The following is a 20,055-nucleotide window of genomic DNA, read 5'->3' on the forward strand; positions in this document are numbered from 1 at the left end:
GATTTCGGAGCTGCTTCTTTTCTTCCCTCTGAAGGCCCTTCCACCTGTTTGGGTCTCATATCCATCTCTGCAGATACTGCCATATCCTTCGTTGATTCTTCCTCCATCCATTCTTCGTATCTCGGCGGGTTTGCTTCCTCCCCTGTAAAATCAGTTCCGTCAGTGGCTTTCTTCACTTTTTTTGACGTTCAGTGGACTAGTGCCCCTTCAATTCTTTGTTCTTCTCTTGGGCTGTGTGGGCGAGCTGCCCCTCCCCTCACAAAACCCCCTCTCATCTCCGTTCCTCCAATCCCTAGAGTCAGTGTAAATAAATCTCCAGAAGTGTTGCTTCTTGTTATACTTGAAACTCTTCCGTTAGTATATAGGCTCTTGTATTGTTCAAGGAGAGGCCCATGAAAGGATTTGATGGCTCAATTTTTTGAGCTTTCAATCAATAATTTACAAATATAGTTAGTTTAGAAAATCTTTTAGAGGTAATAACTAACAAATCATCATCGCTTGGTGTATTGGAGATTTGAACCAGAATTTTTGGTTTTCTAGCTGGAGGAGAGAAGGACGGTTATCTAATGAGATGGATTATGTTCACATTTCTGATTCGAATCTCCGGATACAGGATATTTGGTCGGTTGGTAGGTGGCATTTGGATACTCTTTATTCCCCTTTATCTCAAAATCTAAAAGCTATTTGGTTGGGAGGAGCGGGAGAATTGGCTTTGGCTTTGGCGTCAGCTTGTTCCAGAAAAGCATAAGTTTTTGGCTTGGTTGTGTCTTAAGGAGGCTCTTCCTACTGCAAGTTTTCGCTTTAGAAGAGGGATGTCATCATCAGATAGGTGTCCAAGATGTCTTTCTAGCCAGGAATCAGTTTTACATTATATTTGGGATTATCCAAAAGCTCAGCTTGTCTGGCATAGGTTGGATATTTCTTGTCATCCTTTGGATTTGAAGAACTGGTTCTTGTATCATAGCAGAGAGCATCCGTTCAAATTCTTTTCGGGACTTTGATGGATATGGCGAGTAAGGAATAATGATATCTTTAATCCTCATGAAACTTGGCCTCCGAAAAAAGTGATTTGTCTGGCATTATCTTCAGAAAAGGAGCTTAGGAATATTTTTGAATTACAACGTATGTCCATTCCCTCTACTCTAAATGGTTTTTGGAATCCTCATCCATTGGTACTTTTAAGATTAATTGTGATGCTAGTTATTTTGGTTCGGGTGATAGTGTTGGTTTTGCTTGTGTTATTAGAGATTGTAATGGGAGTTGGCAAATGTGGTGTTTGGGAATGATTGAGAGTAATAGTATTCTTCAAGGAGAATTGTTTGCCATTTGGAGAGGATATCTCTTAGCTTGGGATGTGGGTCAACGAGATGTTATTTGTGAGACAGATTATGTGAAAGCATTTAATCTTGTTACTCAAGATGATTTTGGGCTTATTGATCCATTGGTGCTCAAAATAAGAGATATCATGCATTGGAATTGGCGTGTTGACTTTCGTTTGATTATGAGAGATGCAAATACGATGGTAGATACTATGGCAAAGATGGCGATGAAGTTACAACTTTCACATGTGGAGCTTCTTTCACCTTGGGAGAAATTTAAGAGTAGTCTTAAACGAGACTGTCCTTCTATTTAAGCAGTTTCTTATTTTGTTTGTTTTGTTTTTCTTTATTTAGTTTATTTCAGTCACCAAAAAAACTAACAAATCATCATATTTTGGTTTCAGGGGCAAATCATTTTGTTTGAGATTTGTTACAATGTCTACCATTCAGTTAAATGTTATACTAACAAGTTGTTTGCAGGAGAAAAAATCTGTAGTGCTCTCTATAATCTCATCTCTAACAAATTTAAAAAATTACAGGTACTTATCCAACAGATTACACTACCATGGTCGTGGGAGTTATTATAGATAATACTTATCAAATTATCAAAATCCATGCATTTTCCTAATAATAGATTAATAGTAGTGAAGTAATCCCCTCTTGGTTTTGTTTCTCCTATTTCTCGTGAAACGTACGCGCTTGGGCGTGTTGGAAATTTGGAATAATAAGCATGCTAGCGCGTTTCGGTATAATAGGTCCGAACCTAAAGCAAAAGCAGTGATAACCGATAACTTAATTACATTAATTATACCAATTATACGAATATTAATTCATTAATTACTTCCATTCTGGATACAGGTGGTTGTGCTTTTCGGCACTGTATTTCCTTTTTCTCTGTTCCTTCTTGGCAAAGCCAACAGCCGCCATTATTGTTCGAGTTTCGACTTGCCACCGCACCATTCACCTTCTTCTCCTCTCTGCAATTCTTCCCTCTTCCTCTCAGATCTGCTCCCTTTTCTCCCCTTTCCCTTACATACGCACACACTAGGGTTTTAGAGTTAAACTTCCATCCCCAATTCTTCATCAATGGGGGTGCTGGTTCCTGCTTTCCTCTACATCACCGCTTTCATATGCACCCTTGGAGCTATCGCTTTGGCTATTATTCATATCTACAGGCATCTCCTCAATTACACTGAGCCTACCTACCAGCGATTCATCGTACGCATCGTCTTCATGGTCCCTGTGAGTTCTTTCGCTCTTTCTATTCTCGATCCCTATTATCCTGCTTTGTTAATTGCATGAACTAGTTTTTAGTGGATAGAACTAGAATAATTAGAGTTCGCTTATCTACCAGAGTTGACATTATCAAATCAGATGCACATCACGGTACCTTTCAACTTCAGATAAATGGATTTGATTTTTTAACTTCCAGTGTTAAATTGGAAGCAGAAAAGCCATTGACTTAATCTTGAAGTTCCATTGGCAATATTGAACATTTGATCTTTATGATTTATTTTAAACTTTTTAATGTAATTATTATTCTCTCGCAGGTTTATGCGCTTATGTCATTCTTGTCCCTTGTTCTACCTGACAGTTCGATCTATTTTAATTCCATACGGGAAGTGTAAGTTCGTATGCGTTGTTTTCCCCTATTTCTTCTCTTATTCGGTTGTTGCTGATATTAAATCTGATTACATTTTTGTTCATTCCTATTTCATGTTTCACATGCTTTCTCTTCTTGGTCTGCATGTTTTGGGTGATTAGTTTGCAATTACCAGCTTATATGAATATGAAAACTATATATTTCTGAATTATATATATTTCTACTCTACTCCATTCCTGAGTTAATGAAGACTCAGAAGTAGTTATGTATGGCTTTCTTAGATGGAGTGTTCGGAAACCCCCTCTATGTTGCTACCCAGAGCTCTCTGATACCATAATGAATTAATAACCCTACTTTACATGGAGTCTAAATTCATTGGATATCAAATAGTCTTGGATCCTTCAAATAGATTGATTTATCTATTATCTGTCTAGCTCAAGTGATTTTACCCTGTTAGCCAGTAACTTCTGAAAATTGCTCAACATAAGTAATATTCTTCCGTATAAGATGAGACTTAGGCAGTGTACTGTAGAGGTTTGCTGCAAAAGCAGACGTCCTAACATTTGCAGTCAAAAGAGAGGAAAGGCAATATACCATTTCTTTTCATACGTAGAGCTAATTTTCAGCTATGTGATTTATATTCATCCAGCATTCTGTTGTCTGCTCTTAAATTATAATGAGATTCACAGATATATTTGTATTATCCTGGAGCCGTTTGTTAATTTGTATCTTTTCTACTGTTTTAGTTACGAGGCATGGGTCATTTATAATTTCCTATCACTATGTCTGGCTTGGGTTGGTGGTCCTGGAGCAGTTGTAATAAGTTTGAGTGGTCGAGTTCTGAAGCCGTCAGTGTGTTTGATGACTTGCTGCTTTCCTCCTATACCGCTGGATGGGTGAGTTTGTGCCTGATTTATAAATTTTTGTATTAAAAGTTTACGTGCCAGAATATATCTATATTCTCCCTGCAAACCGATCCCTTCTATGGAATTCCATTTTTTTCCCTGGAATCAGGATCTTTGTCAGTTGGTAGTGTGTGTGGTTATGGTACATATATTGTATGGAAATTTGTTTTTGAGGGCTTTTGGAAAATAAAAATTTGTGCCAATGAAAAAGGACTTGTAACATGCCAGCATGATCTTTATTGCAAATTTATGGTTCTTCTCTCACTCTTGGAACTTCTAGTGCAGGCGTTTCATACGTAAATGCAAGCAAGGGTGTTTGCAGTTTGTGATTTTGAAGCCCATTTTAGTGGTAGTTACTCTCATACTTTATGCGAAGGGGAAATATAAGGATGGAAATTTCAATCCAAAGCAGTCATACTTGTACCTGACTATTATATATACACTCTCGTATACGATGGCTTTGTATGCTCTTGCCTTATTTTATATGGCCTGTAAGGATCTCCTCCAGCCATTCAATCCAGTTCCAAAGTTCATCATAATAAAATCTGTTGTATTCTTGACTTATTGGCAGGTACTTACTTTTCATGCTGCTTTTCTTTTTATGAAATATGATACGTTCTTTCCTATTTTCAAATTTCAACTCCTTCAGTCATGCAGTAATTTTTTTTTTTTGGGGGGTGGGGGTGGTTGGCAATTTTATTAGTTTTCAAGACCATGGTAAAGGATGTAAATGTTATGCAAAATAGGAATAATCTTCAATCCTACATAATGCTGTTGAGCAACAATAACTGCACTTTGGTCACAATTTGAATAGAATGAAATACCCAAAATAACTACTTGATATTACAGTTATTTGGTTATGATTTCTTCTCATTTCCATCCATTAGGCACAAAGTGCCTTGAAACCCACTAGTAATACTCTATAAGGATGCTTTATTTGATTTTCATATGATCGGTACTTTGTTTTGGGCACTTTTTTCTGACCTCCCAATACAATTTTTTTCCCAGTGTTAATTTTGGGTTGAATGCACAGTTTTCTATGTCATGGCTTGTTGTACGTGTGTTTATCATTACAACTATAGATTTTTGAAGTAGTTTATTATGTTGTTTGCTTCCTAGGGTGTCTTATTCTTCCTTGCTGCCAAGTCGGGAATCATCAAGAATGCAGATGAAGCTGCTCTACTTCAAAATTTTATCATTTGTGTTGAGATGCTTGTTGCTGCTGTGGGCCACTTTTATGCATTTCCATACAAAGAATATGCTGGTGCTAACATCGGTGGATCTCGTGGTTTCACAGCTAGTCTTGGGCATGCCGTGAAGTTGAATGACTTTTACCATGATACTGTCCACCAGGTGAGTCTCGCTTTGTATTCACGCATTTCAACATTGTCAGCATATGGCGTGCATGTGTCTTGTTGAAATATCCGCCCTCCCTTTGCTTTTCATTTATTAGCTGATTTTTTGATACACCTTAAACTTGTGGCAGTTTGCACCAACGTATCATGATTATGTGCTGTATAACCACAGTGAAGGTGAAGAGGGAGCACGGAAGTACAGATCACGAACTTTTGTTCCAATGGGCCCAGAAATGGATACTGTGAGAAAAAATAAGCATATTTACGAAAACAAGTTAGATGACATACAGCTATCGAGTTTTTCTTCTTCTACCAGTAGCACTCCCTCAAATTCTGGTCCCGTTTCTGATGCTCGTAGTTCTGAGGCAACAAATTCTTCCTTGCTTGTGGATATATCCAGTTCTGCATCTGTACCGTATGATTTGACGGTTATTGACTTGGATGTATCCACTTTCCCTGAAAATGTACCTGCTGCTGATAAAGTTGGTACTCAGGAAAAATGAGGAACATTAGAATCTAGGTTGGTGGGAAAAACATTTTGCTAGAGAGATGAAACTGGGAGGGGCATCTAACGTTCTTTCTGTTCTTGAGAGAACTATGATTCAAGTATGGTTGCTTAAATTCTGGGGAGGGATTTAAGCTGATCCTGTGCGAGCAATTGTGTCTATATACCTTATAAGTCCTTAATCAGCCCCACTTCCAAACCCAAGAAAATTGTCCTTGGTGATGACCTTGGTCTTACTGTAATTGTATTTAATGGTTGTGTGCCGTGTCTTGGTGCACATTGTAGATACAGACAGAAGAGAGCTTATTGACATATATCAAACATGATACACATTCAATTTGAATTAGAATTGATTGATTCTTTTCTCACACGCATACTAATTCCTGTTGGGTTTGTAAAGTTCCATTGCTGTAGTTTTCTGTGTACTTATGTTTGATAATTTATAGATATTAGGTGAAACATGAATAAAGACATTGAGATATGGACATAGAGATATAAAATTGTGTTTGTTAGTGAAACATAAATAAAGACATTGTGGTTTGAAACATTAAATTAGTCTATTTTGTGTTATTCTTGTCAAAAAAGACACGGAGATATCAGGCTGAGATATAACTTATTTATTTTTTTTATTATCACTATCAAGTTTTTATAATTATATTTTTTATCTTTTTATATTTTATTCTAAATTTTGTATAAAAAAATTAAATTGGATTTTTCATTGTTTGTATTATTTTATATTCAGTTTATTATCAAATAAAATACAAAAATATTAATTTTTATATTTTTATTTTTTGTGTTTTATTTTCAGTATTTTGTCTTATTCTATTTTCAAAGTTAAATTAATGGCGAAGTTGAGACAATAACTTAAAATAGTGCAGCATTCCTGTTATCGTTATCTAGCCTCTAATTCGAAAATGTTGGTGTTGCAATTTGTTCATGTATGATTTGTTAAGGGCTTTTACAGTGTTAATGTGCAAAAAGGAGCTATTAAGACGGGAAAATTTAATTTCACAAATTATAAGTGTCACACTTCACATTATCTGAGGAAGGGTTGGGGAAAAAATTTTACTAAACATAAGGCCAAGAGTAGCTATCAATGTGGTAGTTATAGTACCTACACATTGACCTAGCAATATAAAAGTGACGCATGCTACATGGCTTAGTAATTTATGTAATTGGTATTTTTGAATTTACTTGATTATATTGAGGCTTAATTAATTGTGATTACTCCAGAGTTTTACCACAAGGATAAAATGGTCCTTTCAATTAAAAATAAAGGATACGAGTGGTGATTAATGTGAGGGAAAAGACTTATACCAAAAAATAAAAAAAGATATACGAGGGAAAAGACTGATGCAGTATAATTATTGTTATACATGTGCTCTAATTTCTGAACTTTGCATTTGTGAATATTCTGGTTTGAGTAAACTATTTCTATCCATGAAAGTTTAGAACGCTGATAAATCTACCTACAAATAAATAAAACTATTATTTCTATCCATGAAAGATGGATTTTTACTAACAAAACTACCCGAATCCTAAAAAATTATTTGAAATTTCCAAAATACCCTCTAATATAACCTAACTCTAACTTCTCTTTTTACTCCACAGTACCATTTTCACCCAAATCCTCCCTCACCGCCACTCTCATCCCCAACCACCACCACCACTAACATTATCACCATCAAAACCATCCCTTTCTCTTTTTATGCTGCCCTATACACCAGCGAACTCAACGACATTTCTCACCGTTCATCTTCACGCCGCGACGGTGCCATTTGCTGCTTCGAATTCGAAGAAGATGATTATGTTCGAACCTTGCCTCTTTGCTCACAAACCTTCCATGTTGATTACATCGATGCTTGGCTTCGTTCCCACACAAGCTGTCCTCTCTGCCGCGCTGGGGTTCTCTCTGTCGCTTTGCTGTTTGCTCCCATGTTTGCTGCCAGGATCCGACAAAATCTTGACGCCGACGAATATGGCTCGAAATCAGCAGGGGAAGTAAAGGATTGGACCCTAGTTGCAAGGAGAAGAATTCGATTCGGTCGAAGGGGAGTGGAGCGCGGTAGATTTCGATAGATTTTCATAGGAACGGGAAAACCTAGAATAAATGAAAAGAGAACTGTGAGGTTGAGGATGAGGCACTTGAAATCGGGTTTGGTTGTTCGTACGGTTTTAGGGTTGGGAATAGATTTATACATCTGAGATTGCATAGTTTCTTTTTCTGTGGGCTCTGGGTTTAATGGAAAATTGGATATCTCCACCATTGTTACACCAATTGAGGCTGTGAATTCTAACTCTGGTCTCTAGATTTTGTGTATTCAAACTCTGGCATGTGCTTAAGTTGGATGAACTGGGTGTTTCATGATGGGGTGAAGTTTTGAGCTTATAGATAAAGGTTGGGAACCGGTCTGAGAGTAGTAGAGGTGGTGATGGTGGTGGTGGTGAAGAAGAGTTTGAGTAGTGGTGGGATTTGAGATTAGAAAAGTGGTGGTGAAGATAAGGGTAATTTCAGAATTTTAGGTGATTTGTTAGTGTTTGGATAATTTTGTTGTGCGAAATCCATATTTCCTGGGTACAAATAGTAATTTCCTTCTTTTATGGGTAGATATGTCAACGTTTTCAACTTTTGTGGGTATAAATGATAGTTTACTCTTCTGATTTTTAGCTCTGTTGAGAATAGACATAAAAATAGGGAAGAAGAGAGAAGTGGAAGATGACTAATAAATTTTGATCTATTTTGTTTTGTCAATCAAGAATTTTTATTTTTCTTTTTTACATGTGGGCTTTAGTATGTGAGTTGTCAAATTTGTTCAAAATAAAAAAATGGATCTTAACAAAAAAAAAAAATGGATAAGCAATAAAAAAATATTAGAAAATCATCAAAAAAAAATTTTTTGTCATCAATTAACAATTAATATTTAAAAATATAAAATAAAGGTGATTTCTTCCAAACTCATGCCAATTTTGTGGGTAAGTTACCCTTGCTTATGTGTCATCATCACAACCATTGATCAAAAAATTTTTCAACCTTTCATTAATTGATTCATTAAATGTTTTCACACTACATTGTATTCTATATTATTTACATTATACCACATAACATATATGTACTGTAATATGAATGGGTGCAATGTGCAAATAGTTGATTTTTCCAAATCCCTCCCCAAATACCATTCAAATCAAAATCTTCCCTAAATACTATTCAAATGTGCACAGCTTCTTCTTCTACCTCATTCCTCTGATTTCTCCGGTGATTCATCGGCAGGGCCAAATTTTTCCGAACCCCGTTGAAGAGCCTGCCTACTGCTTCTTTGTCTAGGGTTACGTGGTTTTGTGACTCACCGGCAGAGTCCACAGCTTCTTCTTTTACCTCACTTCTCTTATTTCTCCGGTCACTCATCGGCAGGGCCAGATTTTTCTGAACCCCGTCGAAGACCCTGCCTACTGCTTCTTTGTCTAGGGTTACACGGTTGTCCTTTTTTGTGACTCACTGGCAGAGTTCACAGCTTCTTCTTCTACCTCATTCCTCCGATTTCTTTGGTGACTCATCGGCAGGGCCAGAATTTTCTGAATCTCGTCGAAGATCCTGCCTACTGCTTCTTCGTCTAGGATTACACGGTTGTCCTTTTCTGTGACTCATCGTTGAACAACGTAACTCATCCCCTTGCTGGCAAGGTTCCGGCGACCCACGTGCAAAACCCTCTCAGAAAACCCTTGTAAGGCCTACTTCTTCTTCTTCTAGCTCATTCGTTTGTTTTTTTGTTTGTTTTTTTTTGTCGATTTTCACAACCAATTTTGCGTGATTTGTTCTGTTACTCACTTTCTTTAATCACCATTGATCGAAGCAGATTGTTTCAATTTTGAATGCAATAGTTGATCATAGTTGTTCATGGTGGTGTTAAATGTTAATCAGATTGATGGCCAGTGATGCATGCTCCTCAAACACAAGACGAGGCAGAGTGGGAGCCGGCAGACAACAGGAACTGATAGTTGGATATGCAACCTCAAGTTCGCTGCAACCTGGGGATGTAAAAGATGGTGTGGTCCCAAAATGCTTCTGCGGAAAATATGCCATCTGTTACATGTCGAAGACAGACACCAACCCGAATAGGCTATTTTTTGGATGCCCATTGTTAAAGGTAAGCATGCAATTCTTCATGTATGATTACTAAGTTTATGCTAAAATTGGATAAATTTGAATTTTTGGAATGGAGGTTTAGAATATAGATTTTGGTTATTTTTCCTTGCTCAAGTTGTTGTAGATGTGATTTTGAATTGTTGGGAATGGTATGCCTATTGGTTATGAAAATGATTTAATTTTGTAAGCGATTTGCTGTTAAATTGGGTTGATTTTGTATATGATTTGATATTGGTGCTGGTTAATTTTAAAGAATGATTGAGAATTGGAAAAAAGTTTATTTATTGAAAATAGATCTACCTATATTAAAAATGTTGATTGTGACATGAATTGACATGGAAGCTGATCTGATATAAAAAATGGCTTAAAAATTTGAAAGAATTTTTTAGATTTAGAGTTTAGGGATTAATTACAGTGACATATGTGGATTAGATTGAATTGGAGTGTTTTGTACCACCATACATTCATTGTGTTCTATTCGATTTAGGTGACAGAAACACATTGCAAATTCTTTTTCTGGGTTGATGACCACATTGTAAGGGTCAGAGCGGGGGAGGCTACAAGGGGATCAGGTGACGGAAAGAAGAATCATGTTGAAGAACATTTGGGAATGGATAACTTGATAGCCCATGTAGAGGAAAGAATAGTAAACCTAGAGAAGCTGCTGAACAAGAAAAGTAGAGAAGCAGAGTTGAGGAAGAAGACTAGAGAAGCAGCTGCAAGAGAGAAAGAGGCTTCATCAACAAAGTCTAATGATTAGATCAAAACCAAAACCTGAAGCACCTTTATTAGGTTCAGAAACTTAAGAATAATTTCCTTCTTTGTGAATTTTTCTACTAGAATGTAGACACACAATTGCTTGAAGCTTTTAAAGGAAAAATTGTCGATGCCGTTTCTTTGATATGGGCAACATAGTTGGAATTTGATTATGTTTCTAGTGACGTGTTCTTGTTTTACCTATAGATACGTATATGTTTTATGGTATATATTTTTGTGAGTTAGTTTTCGAAGTTCCCTGCTAATTTCAATAGCATATGAAGGCTAATATGTTGTAGTAAGTCGTCCGAATACCAGAAAATAACAACCTTTTTTTTAGTGATATGAATACTTAACATTGCATTCATGTTATAACTCAATGTTTGGCAATTCTGTAAGAGTAGGAATGAGAAGGGCATGACAATATAGACTAATGATTTGGTGACTCCCATGACAAATCATGCAGCCACCACAATAGATAATTGACACGATTTATTTTTCTTCTTATATAGTAAAATTCAATGAGTGTATGGCTTATTGCAGGTCTTACCGTGCAATGGGTTAGGTTGGGCTATCGTCCAAGACAGTAGTGGTGTCTACAATTGTGGTCTTGAAATCTGTGGCCATCATGTAACTTTGTCTTCTAACTTATTTCAATTAGTTTCTTAAATGTCCGTTTATATGTCGTCTTTTTTGGTGGAATCGTGTTACATAGAAAAAATAGGTCAAATTTTGTATGCATGTGTGGATTCATGATCATCCCCGTTGAGTTCTTGTTAGGAATTAAGGTGTAACATAGTAGATGACCAAAGGTGATCGATATTTTTTTCTCCAGTGTTAGTTACTTTAATTAAGTGAATATTTAGTCTTTTTGACATACTTGGAATTGGGCTCGGTGAACTAACCTGGAAAAATATTTATTTTTTGGTAGTTCAAGTCTCTCTAAAAGTAAAGTGGGCTAGCTATCAAATTGGGCCAGCTACAAAAACAATACATAAGTAGAAAATTTAGCTGAGGATTAATGCAGCAAGTGGCTTGAAACCGGTTAAGCTCAACTTTTTCCGAAATTTTAAGTCAAACCAAGTTTCTCCAGGAAACTATTTATTCCATTCATCTGTCTGTCTACACTTACCCTGCTCAATCTTTGTTTGAATAGCATATTTTGGTTGAATATTTGCGTAAAATGTTATTTGGTTAGCTGATATTTGTCATAATCTATATACTAGGATGGTTAGAAATAGAATAACACCATTATAAATCTCATATACACGAGGAAAACTACATGACACAACGAATTAGATAAAATAAAGTTGTTATGTAACCAATGTTATAACAATTAACAGGAGATTTCATTACCCAAAAAAAAAAACCATAAAGAACAACAACTGGAATACTAAACATAGACGTTCAACAAAGTTCCACAATACATTTAGTCGGAGTAGATTTAAATGTGAATTATTTCTAAACCAGAAACATCCCTTCAAAATACTTGAGTGTAAACCTAACTGTTATCGGGTGTGGCATTCTTGGGTCTCGCCATGCTCTCCTCACCAATAGATTTCTAGTGCCATGTTCAATGTCATATTCTGTCAACACAAGCTCTTTGTACCTGGAATTGACGAGTAACTCTCTTTCCTTTGAATTGTTCACCAACAGAATTAGGTTATCATCCACGAATAATATTGAATTTTCTCTAATGCTTCGACTCCCAAACCTGTAGTATTGCTCTAATATTTTGTTTCTATCGGCGTCCTCATTCAAGTGTCAAATTGATGCGACATAACCAAATTCATTGTGTGTATGAGCGAGGAGTGCAAGTTTGTCGTTGTGGGTTAGTAAATTGTGAACGGTATATATTGCACCTACTGGAATAAACACTTCGCTAAAAGATTCATCTTCGACACTGTAAAATAAAATAGACTTGGGTGTAGCATAACTATCTCCTATACCAGTAACCCAACAAACATGACCATTATGAAAAATAGAGTTAGAGTCAATTTTTTCGACACCAGGAAGACAATTAACACAGTGAAACCATGTAGAACGCCTTGAACAATATCTAGAGAAAAAACATAGGCATCAACTATGTCCCTTTTGCACATATGTATGATGTTGTATGCATATGTGTTTGGGACATATCCGAAACCATATACTGGAAAATATGATCTACCGTGGTCCCTGCGGGGTCGAAAATTTCTCTAGAGCGTTGTGTTGTTGGATTCCATACCAGAAGTCTTGTATCGTCTTGGTCATGGGAGAACTTGAAACATATGTTTCCGTTTGATACTCCCACAATACGAAACCACCCATGGATGCCAACTCCGAAAGGTTGCTGAACATGCACTTGTTCTCCCAAAGCAGCATTCACTATAAATATTGAATTTGAATCCATTAACAGTAGTGAGTATCCAACATGAAACAAGACATGTTGATCTACCACATTCTGCCTTCGCATGTGTTGTATGCATATCTCTGGTTGGCGTAAGCGTCTGAGCCAGAATTTATTCAAGCATATACATCTCCCTACAACTTTGGCACTGCTTCGCAAGAAGATTTCTTGCAGCAGTTCATCCAGAATAACCGGTAACGGAACATAAATTAGTTGGAATTCACTCATTTTTCTTGAGGCACGTTTGGTAGTCTTAGCTTTCGGTAGGTTAATGTTTGATGTAGTTTATTTGCTTGAAGTCTCTGGTTGGCTTATAAGAAATGAACTTAAATTTCTCTAACTAATTAATTGTGTGAGATGTTGCATCCAATCAAAATTGATATGGCAGAATATTGTGTTACCGGTGTTACCATTTTACCATAAAAATTAAAATTGTCTCGTCTACCAAAGTGTTCTTGCCCGTGCTAGCAAATATAAATTATGTGGGAGTTCCAACATTCTTGTTTAAATTTTCTCTGATCTTTTCTTTATTTAATTTGAAATTAAAAGCTGCCTCCAATTTTGCCTTGTACAATGGAAATGCGTGCTAACTTAATCTATGGGTCCTACATGTGTATTTACGTTATCTTGCTAAATGAGTCACTAATCGTTTGTGCTTATCAACTTGAATTCCTATATTTTTTCCCAAATCAATTATCACACAATTAGTGCCCGTCATCCTAAAGAACACCATGTCAATACTCATTTCTGTAGATTCTGTTTAATGTATAAAAAATTTTTGCATTCCTTAATTAAGATGTTACCACAGCAATATCCTCATCCATGTAGCCAAACAAAATACCACAATCAATTCTTGCACATGAAAAATCTTTTGTTAATCAAACCAAAACCACTAGAATGCGGATTATATATGACCCATATATACATTAACAAAATCACACTTTTCAACGCGATAATTTACATTAATATAACCAAAGTTAAAAGACACAATACTAATCCAACATGTTCACAAAACTAAATATGTACATATAATTGTTCAAAAATGGCCACCGAAACATTCTTACAAAACATAAGTGCATAATACCAAACACAAATAACTTAATGCTGTTATGCCCAACGATAATGGTCTTCACTGGTTCACAGACGACTTGGAAGAGTCCGACGAGGAAGTTCTTCGGTACCTCCTACTAGGTCCTGCCACTGCCCCTCCCCTTGTTGATGGAGGTTGATCCTGTAATAATTTCAGAAAAAATTATTCTACATGAATGAATAGAAAAAAACTGTTAATTTAACTCGCTAAGTACATGAATTATTGTTACCTTGACTCCTGAGAACGCAGTGGTGAACCTTGTTGCCTCCGACGCTGCAAACGTAATAACCGGTCGGTCTCGAACGCACTCAGCTGTGCTTCCTTGTTGAAGTGTGCATTGCATCGGTCCGCCAGTCACTGTATGATTTGGTCAGGAAATACTTTGGACGCATATATCTCGTCAACCGCTCTGGGCTTTTCCTCCTTATGAGTATTGTCCCATGCAAGCATGTAGAAGATACCCCAACCAACGTAACTCAGTTCCACATTAAGCAGCGGAGATGGTCGATAGAGAGATCTTATCCTCCCTATGTCTGATCCTTTAATCCAGTAGTTATCATCCTCTCTCTTTGGGTAGATATGGAGGCAGTTGTCTTGACGGTCTATGAAGTAGAGATCAGTGATTGTGAAGAAAGATAAGTGCCTTACAATGTGTGGTGGAAACTGGATATCTTCCTATAGTAAGCAAAAACAAACTAACATGTTAGACACATGTTGAAACATTGGTTTCAGAAAAGAAAAAGAAGAAACATATGTGGCGTAGGGCATAAAATTACATCTATTGCGAACAGGTTTAACACGAAAGTCTGGTCAGAGAATCTCCATACGTTCCCAAATGCATTAACATAACTAGCCAAACGGAAGCAAAAAAATGAAAGTTCATCAATCTTAAAAAGAATAAACCATGAAAGACATAGGGTAAGGTGTGTGGAAAAAAACTTGATCAAATTAGATAACACTAAGATGCTTACCGGAATTCTGGCTCCATAGTTGTTTGCTAAATGTAGTAACTAGTTGCTGCAGTTGCTCGAGGGATAGGCGACGAGAGTGAATTAGAAGAAGGTGTAAATTATAAACATTATCAAGTAATGTTGGGAGGGATTCATGTTTAACTTTTAATGAGGATAGACTCAAACGTCGTTGCATTGGAAGTCGAAGGGATATTTCAAAGCCACCCATTAGTAATCAAACCATTTCAAAAATGTAAATTCATTAATAAAGCCACCCATTAGTAATCAAACCGTTTCAAAAATTTAAATTGATTAATAAAACCAATAATAAACTCTCTTTCCTTGGTAATCCTTTGGTTTCGAAAAGGTAAATGAAGTTTAATAACCCTTACTTGGTATGACTTACTACATATAACGTACAAAACATAAAGAAGTATAGTCTTGTGTTTGTCATTAGGTAAAGTATTCAAATCACTTTTAGTTAATTGCTTTACAAAATATGGAAATATTTCAACCGATTCTCTTTTTTATATAACAAAATTCGGTATTCCATTTTTAGGCACACATATTTTAATGGACTCAAAAATTCATACTAATGTATTCCATTATCAAAATCCTACTTAATAAATTTTTTTTGTTTTTTAGAGCGGGTTCGGGCTGACTAGTTCGATATGTGTTATGACCCCGTAGTAGTTTTTTCTCAATCAATAAGCGCAACAGAAAACCTAAATAAAAAACTAACGTAAATTACTGCAAATAACATATAATTGCAACCATTAAAGTATCAAAAATCTAAGCAATTAACACAATTATTTGACGGGCATAGGTATAACTCAGAGCATATTTCCTTTTCCGTTAACCAATCGCTCTTCCTTTTTAGATATTTCATTGTAGTATGTCTTTGCTGCCTCGAGGACTTCCTGTGATTTCAAATTGAACGGATTCATGACCAGATCAATAGCCAGCCACAACCTTGTGCTATCATTTACCTAAGTTCAAAAAAGTTTGATGTAAGCATACGTAACATTAACATTTTTAAATAGTATACGAAACCTTGAAAGGAATTTTATAATTACATTTATAATGTAGTCATCCCTCCATTGGCACTCCTTCATCCAGGTGGTTACCCAAACTCCACAATCATTCCTTGCATATTAAAAATTGTTTGTTATAATCTATAACCGCGTTAATTTTTTAGCGTACAGGATCATAGCAGATGGAATAGGACTATAAAGAATATAATGGTCCTCAACATGAATTTGAATTTGGATTACTGTTATGCTTAAAAACCACAAAATATTGATGCTTTAATCCTTGCAACTCATGAATTCTGTGCCAACCTTCATTCAACCAAACACTGTTATCTTCTTTCATGCTCCATTTCCCTTTTATTTCATCTCCGGTTGGTAGCTCTAACGATATCGGATTTAAAAGTTGTCTATAACCTTTGTTACAAATTACATTTTAGCAACTGAACAGGAAAAAATTTCTCAAACCTATAATGCAAAAACTTTTTAGACAAAAGAATTTTCAATCGTCGTGTATGGGATAAACGTAAAATGAGGGAAGGAGGGAGATGGTAGTGTTTGGTTGTGTGAATACTGCTACAGAGTTGTGTAGTTATTAGAATTAAAGCTTGGGTATATCGTGGTTTTTAAATATAAAGGAGAATCTAAATTTAGGATACTAGTGAGGCGTTCGAGTTATTCGGAAATTGAATATTTGAGTTTGACAAATTTCCATGGTGACGATCATCACCATGTGGGAAATAATTTTCCAATTCATATAGGGATGAGCATTATGGAAACTTCTCAAAGTTGAGTATTCAATCTCCGAAGCACTCAAACGGATCACCACGAACTTAAATCTAGCTTCTCCTTTGTATTTAAGAATCACAAAGTACACATGCTTTAATTTTAATAACTCTACAACTCTGTTTCGGAGTGCATTCAACCAAATACTATCATCTTCTTTCTTGCTCCATTTTACATTCATTCCATCCCCGGCTGGAATCTCCAAAGCCATCGGTTTTGATAGCCCTTTCCAGTTTCTATTTAAGAGAACACAATAAGAAAGAATGGAGTGGGCAAAACCGACTGAAACAATTAATAACACTTACGGATACATGAAAGAGCTTGTTGTTGTAGTGTCCAGGCACGGACCCACCTTCATGAATGGGGGGGGGACTTGCCCCCAGTGACATTTGATATTTTTAAACCCAAAAAAAAAAAAAAATATATATATATATATATATATATATATATATATATATATATATATATATATATATATATATATATATGCCCCCACTTTAAATTTTAAATGACCCCACTACAAATAAACTAAGCCCAATTATTAAAAGTCTAAGCCCATTTTATCTTTTTATGATTTTGACTATTAGTTAACCTAATTAAATTTAGTCTTCTTCTATTTTTAAATCCTAGCCGTCACTCATTTATTCTCTTAAACCCTTTTCTTAGTTTCATATTTTCAATCTTCTTTTTCTATTCCTTGTCTAGTGGTCATCTTCTCTTCATCAAAAGGTAAATTTTAAATTCTCTATTTTATTTTATATAGCTCTCTATGACTCTATGTATCTTTCAATTTCATTGTTTCTCTTTTTGATATTTTCAATTGCAAATTTTAATTCAAACAATTATAGTTTAGGTATTAATCTATTTTTTATTCTCTTCATGAATTTATATATTTTATTTTATTCTCAATTTAGTGATCCTTATTATTTATTTGTTTATCTTTCGTTCTATTCTATTATATGTAATTAGATTGCATATAAATTTTTAAAGTGAATTGATCAATTTATTAATTTAGAATATATATTTTTATTTTTAGAAATAGTAATGGAAAAATATTTCAAAAGAAAGCTACCACTAGAATCTGAAGTCACTCCATTAGTCTCTTCTAATAAAAAGTTCTTAGAACTCAATGTGGAAAGTCTGGTAGCTGATCCTGGACAACGACCCAAAATTTCAAATTATGATCCAAATGACAGAGATGAAGTTAGACGAGCTTATTTGCAAAAAGGTCCTTGTCAACCAAGAGAACATGATTTTCCACAAACATATTTTGGAACTTTTCTCCGTAGATTTAATGCTGATTGGTTTGATGAATTTGGCAATTGGTTGGAATATAGTATTTCAAAAAATGTTGTATTTTGTCTCTGTTGCTATCTTATGAAACCTGATGGTGCGAGTGGTGATGCTTTTGTAAAAGAGGGCTTTTCAAATTGGAAAAAGAAGGAGCGATTACAAACACATGTTGGAAATCATGATAGTGCTCATAATCAAGCTCGAAGAAAATGCGAAGCACTCATGAAGCAAAAGCAACATATTGAAGTTGTTTTTCAAAAGCATTCAGACCAAGCTAAAAGAGATTACCGAACTCACTTAACAGCAACAATTGAGTGCATTAGGTTCTTATTGCGACAAGGATTGGCCTTTCGTGGTGATGATGAATCGCACAATTCAAATAATCAAGGTAATTTTTTGGAGCTTCTTGACTTTCTTGCTCAACATAATACAGAGATTGATCGTGTTTTCAAAAATGCTCGTGGAAATCTTAAGCTAGTAGCACCTAAAATTCAAAAAGATATTGTTAGAGCTGCTGCAAGTGAAACTACTAAAGTTATTATTGATGATCTTGGAGATGATTTATTTGCTATTTTAGTTGATGAAGCTCGAGACATTTCTGTTAAAGAGCAAATGGCTGTTTGTTTGCGGTATGTGAACAAAGAAGGGATTGTAATGGAGCGATTTCTTGGCCTTGTCCATGTTTCTAGCACAAATGCGTTGTCGTTAAAAGTAGCTTTGGAATCTTTATTAACAAAGCATAACTTAAGTTTAGCAAGAATACGTGGACAAGGTTACGATGGAGCTACTAATATGCAGGGAGAATTTAATGGCTTAAAATGTTTGATCTTGAAAGAAAATACTTGTGCTTTTTATGTTCATTGTTTTGCTCACCAACTTCAATTAGCACTTGTGGTTGTTGCAAAGAAACAGGTCGAAATTGCACTACTTTTTAATTTGCTTGCTAGTTTGTGCAATATTGTTGGAGCTTCTTGTAAACGTAAAGACATGCTTCGTGAAAGTCAAATGCAAAAGACAATTGTTGCATTACAAAATGGAGATGTTTCTAGTGGGCGTGGCTTAAATCAAGAAACAACATTAAAAAGGGCAGGTGATACTCGATGGGGCTCACATTATGGTACAATACTTAGCTTGATTTCTATTTTTTCTTCCGTGGTAGAAGTTCTTAAAGTTATTGAGGAAGATGGAAATAATCCTGAACAAAGAGCTGAAGTATGCCAATTATTGAATCATATTCAATCTTTTGAATTTGTATTCAATTTACATTTGATGAAAAGTATATTAGGAGTTACTAATGAGTTGTCTCAAGCTCTACAAAGAAGTGATCAAGACATTATAAATGCTATGATATTGGTTAAAGTGTCCAAGCAACGATTGCAAAGTATAAGAGACGATGGTTGGTCCTCTTTGCTCAACGAAGTTTTACTATTTTGTGATAGTCACAATATTCTTGCTCCAAATATGAATGATATATTTGTAACACAAGGAAGATCAAGGCACAAAATCCAAAAGGTCTCAAACTTGCATCATTTTCAAGTTGAATTATTTTATCAAATGATTGATAGACAACTTCAAGAGCTTAACAATCGTTTTACAGAGGTAAATACCGAGCTACTTCTTTGTATAGCTTATTTGAATCCAAGTGACTCATTTTTTGCATTTGATAAGGAGAAGTTGCTTCGTTTAGCTGAATTTTAAACACATGAATTCTCTTCTACTCAACTTTTGGCACTTGATAGTCAACTTGAGAATTTTATATTGGATATACGTCTTGATGATCAATTCTCAAATATAAATGGAATCAGTGGACTATCTCAAAAGTTAGTTGAGACAAAAAAGCATATTATTTATCCATTGGTATTTCTTCTGTTGAAATTAGCTTTGATTCTACCTGTGACAACAGCATCAGTTGAGAGAATATTTTCTGCTATGAAT

General features: G+C 35.4%; 2 protein-coding genes across 2 annotated transcripts; both read left to right on the forward strand.

Annotated features, from left to right (window-relative positions):
• The first annotated feature begins 1,987 nt into the window (after positions 1–1,987).
• LOC112757954 (uncharacterized) lies at positions 1,988–6,055 on the forward strand. Its single transcript, XM_025806496.3, has 6 exons — positions 1,988–2,561; positions 2,870–2,943; positions 3,669–3,818; positions 4,113–4,398; positions 4,947–5,180; positions 5,314–6,055. The coding sequence occupies exons 1-6, from the start codon at positions 2,406–2,408 to the stop codon at positions 5,683–5,685; spliced, it is 1,272 nt and encodes a 423-aa protein (XP_025662281.1). The 5' UTR covers positions 1,988–2,405; the 3' UTR covers positions 5,686–6,055.
• Positions 6,056–17,871: 11,816 nt separating this feature from the next.
• Positions 17,872–19,818, forward strand: LOC112756729 (uncharacterized). Its single transcript, XM_029293804.1, has one exon. It carries the CDS (start codon positions 17,872–17,874, stop codon positions 19,816–19,818), a length of 1,947 nt encoding a protein of 648 aa, XP_029149637.1.
• Positions 19,819–20,055: the final 237 nt, after the last annotated feature.

This window comes from Arachis hypogaea, chromosome 16, assembly GCF_003086295.3.
Source record: "Arachis hypogaea cultivar Tifrunner chromosome 16, arahy.Tifrunner.gnm2.J5K5, whole genome shotgun sequence".
NCBI classification, from domain to species: domain Eukaryota; kingdom Viridiplantae; phylum Streptophyta; class Magnoliopsida; order Fabales; family Fabaceae; genus Arachis; species Arachis hypogaea.

Bases quoted from the DNA above. Each gene is read 5' to 3' on its own strand.
- LOC112757954 (XM_025806496.3), top strand. From the start codon at position 2,406: ATGGGGGTGCTGGTTCCTGCTTTCCTCTACATCACCGCTTTCATATGC. The intron at 2,562-2,869 runs GTGAGTTCTTTC...ATTCTCTCGCAG, and splicing joins GCATCGTCTTCATGGTCCCT to GTTTATGCGCTTATGTCATT. The intron at 3,819-4,112 runs GTGAGTTTGTGC...CTTCTAGTGCAG, and splicing joins CCTCCTATACCGCTGGATGG to GCGTTTCATACGTAAATGCA.
- LOC112756729 (XM_029293804.1), top strand. From the start codon at position 17,872: ATGGAAAAATATTTCAAAAGAAAGCTACCACTAGAATCTGAAGTCACT.